Here is a 5,362-nt window from a genome sequence, read left to right on the forward strand (position 1 = left end):
GGAGCTGTGGGCCGCTGTAATTCTGTGTCTGTGTGATTCTCTGTGCGTCACTGTGATTCTCTGTAGCTGCTCACGCGTCTCTCCAGGCTAGGAGCAGCAGTTGACTCTGTGATCTCACTTTCCTGAGTTCAGTGTGTTCAGATTGTTTTCTTGTGAGGATGGGGTTTGATGACTTCCACAGTTTTAAATCAAACCGGAAGCTAGAAGCCTTCATTACTGCGTTGTGACATTGTTGCTCAGTGCCACTGAGTCAGTTCTGACTCACTGATAGGGACCTTGTCTGTATGGGGTTTCCTAGGAATAGCTGGTGGGTTTGAACTGCCGACCTTGTGGTTCACAGTCCAGTGCTGATCCTGCAGCGGCTGCCCCATGAGTAGTCCGTGCTGCGGCGTGTGAACGGTCTTCATTTTCATACTACTTTCTTTCTAGTTTTCATTCATGCTGATTGCGTTTTTACATTTTAAAGTTTTGACACCTCTGATTTACAACTAATGACCTTTTCTTTTCTGGCTTTAAACAATTGATCTTCCCTTTCCCAGGCATGATGGTCTGTGGAAACGTTCACTCCTGTGCCTGTATGCTGGAACTTGAAGGCGACAAGAATGTGAAATTTGTATGTTGTTGCTGTTGATGTTAGGGGTCTTCAAGGTGGTTCTGACTCACCATGACCTTGTACATGACAGGTAGAAACCATGCCTGGTCCTGCGCCATCCTCAGAACTGCCATGCTTAAGCCCATTGCAGCAGCCAGTGTGTCATTCCAGTTCCTCGGGGGGTTCCGTCTTCTTCACTGACTTTCCAGTTTACCAAACAGGATGTCCTTCTTCAGGGACTGGTCCCTCCGAACAACAGGCTCAAACAATGAGAGACCCAAGTTTCACCATCCTCACTTCTAAGGACAGCTCTCACTGTATTTGTTCAAAGACAGATTGGTTTGTTCTTCTGCCAGTCCATGGCCTACCTCTGACTGATGATAGTGAGCTTGTCCATCATTTCTTCCCGAGTTATACATAGTTTGATTCCTGTATATTCCACCTCGTGAGACCCATGTCAACTTTTAGGGTTTTGAAAACGGAGGTTTGCAGTGTGACCTCCAACATCATTTCAGTCACCAAGGCCATATTTTCCAACTACGGATCCTTCCTCTTTGTTTCCAACTTTTGTATTCCAATCGCCAGTAAGGATCAATGCATCTTAATTGCACGTTTGGTGACTGACTATCAGAATGAAGAAGTTGATAGAATTCTTCTATTTCATCCTCACGGGCTTTAGTGCTTGGTTACAGTAATAGTGGTAATAACTGATCTTCCTTGTGTTGGTGGTAATGACTGTGTACCGTCGAGTCAGTTCTGACTCAGCTACCCTGTAGGGGGTTCTGAGGCTGCAGCTCTTTACTGGAGCAGAAAACCTCATCTCTCTCCCACAGAGTCGAACTGGCGGTTTGCAGCCAGCGTGGAGCCCACCTCACCAGCAGGGTTTTTCATCTTCCTTGTTGGCATATGGATATCATCCTATTACAGATACCCTTGTATTTCAACATAGATCTTGACATTTTCAACATAGATCTTGAAATGCTCTTTGTGAGGATGAATGTGATGCGTTTCCTCTTCAGTTTGTCATTCGCCACATAGCAAACGATGTGAGTGATTCAAAATGACCAATAAGAGCCCATTTCTAGGATATAGGTTTGTACGTGTTCCATTTAGTTTTTGACAACTTCCAGTTTTCCTTCATTCATAGCGTAGTGGTTACAAATCGGGCTGCTAACCTGAAGGTTGGCAGTTAGAAACCACCAGCTGTTCCGCAGGAGAAAGATGAAGCTTTCTGCTCCTGTAAAGATTTACAGCCTTGGAAATCCTGTACAGGGTCGCTATGAGTCGGAACCAACTCCATGGTACTTTACAACAACAACAACAACATACTTTGTACAGTCCAGGGTCCAGTTATTAGTGGGTGTTTGTAGGTGTTCTTACATTGAGTTGTCTTTCATCAATAAATGAAAGCCCCCATCCATGTCTTTATGGTCAACTCTTATTTTTTTAATTAAATGATTTATTTTGAGGTAATTTTAGATGCACACACAATTGTGAGAAACAATGTAGGAATTCTTTCTACCTGCTTCCAAATCTCCCCCAGTGGTAACATCTCACAACCCATCACCACCACCCACTTCATCATGTCCATTCTGACATCCTGTAAAACTATACTATGACATCACACCCAGAACGTTGATGTGAATACAGTGGAGAGACAGAACATTGCTCACCACTCAAACCAAACCCTGCCAGTGAGTCGACTCCGAGTCGATTCCGGCTCATAACAACCTCCTATAGGACAGACTCGAAGTAGTCCTTGAGGTTCTCTCAGCTCCGCTTTGAGGAGGCAGCTCGTCCTCAGTCACAGTTTGAGTGCCTTCCAACCTGAGGGGTTCATTTCTGGACCCTCGATCTGACAGTCTTCAGTTACTGTTCCTAAGGATTTCAGTGGCAGCCATTCCGAAGCGGTTTGGCTCTCCTTCTGCCTAGTCTGGATGCTTCACTGAAACCTATCCACCGCGATGACCCTCCTGATGTTTAGAATGCCCTTGGCTTCGCTTCCAGCGTCACAGCAATGCCTAAGCCACCACAGTATGACGAACGGTGGAACGTGTATGACTGTTTGCAAGATCCTAGTAGTCTGCTTAGAAATTTTATAATGGGAAGTATGATCTTTTTTTTCCCCCTTACATTGCCAGATTTCACTACCTAATGTTTCCCAAATGATTTTTTTTTGTTCCCTATAGATAAATATGATTGTATTACTTACACTATTTGTTGTTAAGGGCTGTCCAGTCGGTTGAGACTCATAGCAACTCTGTATAGAGTTTCTGAGGAGCGGCTGGTGAACTTGAACCGCTGACCTTGTAGTTCAAACGAACCTTGCAGTCCAGCGCATTAACCCGCAGCGCCACCCCAGGACTCCACTTAAACTCTGGGTGGTTATGTGCTATGGTCTCGGTTCCGACTCATACATAGCCACCTTGTACAGGGTTTCTGAGGTTGTAAATGTTTACAGGAGCACAAAGCCACATCTTTGTTCCGGGGAAGTGCTGGTAGTTTTCAACTGCTGAGATTAGTAGCCCAACTTGTAACCACCACACTTCCAGAGCTCCTTTTTGAAGTACTTGGATATATTTAAGTATACTGTTCACACTCAGAGATCTTTATGCTCTATGCTCATCCGGACATTTGTTTTGTTCATGGCTGCATCTGCTTTGCCAGCATGAAGTAAGTGTACTCCATGTAACTGTGATTTTAATCAGTTTTAAAAACAAATGAGGTTATCCACAGTTGGAGTCTGAAGGGAAGAAGTCTTAACTGAGACTCCAGGGCGTTGCCAGGAGACGTAGCTCCTGGCTATGGGAGTTCAATAGGGTATTTGCTTTGTGTCCTGGCCCTAGCATCGGGCAGGACTTGAGTGTGTATAGTTCCTGCTGGCAAAGCAGATACAGCAGTGAACAGCTGGAATGTCCACCAAACTACACACATATAACAGAAACAAACGGGATTGTAAGGAATTTAGTCTCCAAACAGGAAATTACCTGGTTTCTTACCTGGCTCAGCAGTGCTCCACGTGGACATCCTTCAGCATGTGATTAACTGAGTTTTCGTACTTTACTCAGCTATGTAGTAGTGAAATCATACCAGGGGGGCTACAAAACAGTCATGGAAAAACTACATTTTAATTCCGTTTTACCATAAAGTTTTTTTTAAGGCCTCTTATACCTGCTTAGGAGAATCCTAAGACAAAAATAGACTTCTGGTGTGGCTCTGTAGGATCAACCCTGGACTGCAAGCCATGAGATCAGCAGTTCAAACCCACCACTTGCTCCTTGGAAACCCTATACAGGGTCGGTATGAGTCAGAACCAACTTCACAGCTCTTAACAACAACAAGATATAAATGAGCTAGTATCTTCAAAACTTTCTGCCAAAACTTTAACACGTCATCATTTCTGAATACGCGCCTCCTGTTTTCCTTAGTGTTTAATGAACCTTAGGGCTTCCTGTTGGTTTAAAATACCTGAAACACCTGACCCCCTGCACTGGAGAAGACTGAGGTGGGGTTTTTGTTTTTGTTTGTTTTCGTCCATGTGTTTTAGACTTTTCATGGTTAACATGGGTGAAGGTTCCGTTTTACATTCAATAATCCAGACACATATTTTTTCCTCTCCTAGACTGCAATGCCCTCAATGTAACATGGCTTCACCCACTTCCTCCCTGAATTTCCTGTTTCCTTTCCTCCTTTGCCTCATCCTTCTGGAGTTTATTCTTGGGCCAGTGTTGCAAATGGTCCAGGACTCTAAGGAGTGCATGCCTCCATAGTGTTCAGAAGTAGCTCTTCCCGGACCAGGGAGTCTCTCGTGGGTCGGGGTTCAGGGAGTTGTGTTGTGTGCTTTCCAGGACGTGACAGCATCTTGGGGTGAAGAGGGTGGTGTGTAAATTTGTTTCCTCAGGTTCATTGGAAACTTAACAGCTGAACTGTCTGTATCTTAGCTGACTTACAAAATGAGTTTCTTAGAGTCAGATTTCTAGATGATGAGTCGTTTTCCATTTCCACACTGTTTTTGCATTATGACTTAGTGACTTTGATTGCAGCTCTCAGTTTGTGTAGTGATTCCATTATGGAAAGTGCAGCATTACTTCATATGACCCTTCCAGCTATAGTCTTTGTAACTTATACCAAAGGACTGGGCAGTGGTGGTTGTTGTTAAGTATCATCGAGTCAGTATGGATTCATTGCAGCCGACCTTGCAGTCCAGTGCTTTATCCTATAGCTCCAAATTAAACCTAGAAGACTGAGAACATAGGGAACCAGAGGTATCAATTTATAATAAAGTCAACTACAAAACAAACTGAAGGATTAGTGTAGATACAAAACTTCCAAATGGCAAGGAAGTCAAGTAGATTTCAAGATGAGAGACTGTTTTCAAACAGGGAAAAAAAATTATAAGTTATAGGACTATCTCAAAGAAAATTAATGAGCCTGCTCATCAGAATGAGGAAAATCAGGAAGATTTACGAAACATTAATACAACAGAAATGAAAACACACAAACAAAATTTTCAGTGTCGAAAATTACATGGAAAAAACCAGAAGCACCACACACACACACACACACACACAAATAACCCACAAAGTGACAGCAATGAGTTCCCCCTTATGGACAATTACACTGAATGTAAATGCGTTAAACAGTTCCCCCTTATGGACAATTACACTGAATGTAAATGAAGTAAATTCACTTCCGACTTAGGGACAATTACACTGAATGTAAATGCATTAAACAGTTCCGACTTATGGACAATTACACTGAATGTAAATG

The 5,362-nt window shown here is 43.3% G+C and overlaps 1 protein-coding gene across 1 annotated transcript in view; it reads left to right on the plus strand.

Moving 5' to 3' along the window:
- The first annotated feature begins 544 nt into the window (after nucleotides 1-544).
- Nucleotides 545-5,362, plus strand: part of LOC102826114 (zinc finger protein 709-like) — a 12,296-nt gene continuing 7,478 nt past the window's right edge. Inside the window, exon 1 of the mRNA XM_006877244.1 lies at nucleotides 545-613. Coding sequence (XP_006877306.1) covers nucleotides 545-613 — 69 coding nt within the window. The remainder of the gene's footprint in view (nucleotides 614-5,362) is intronic.

This window comes from Chrysochloris asiatica, unplaced genomic scaffold, assembly GCF_000296735.1.
Source record: "Chrysochloris asiatica unplaced genomic scaffold, ChrAsi1.0 scaffold00446, whole genome shotgun sequence".
NCBI lineage: Eukaryota > Metazoa > Chordata > Mammalia > Afrosoricida > Chrysochloridae > Chrysochloris > Chrysochloris asiatica.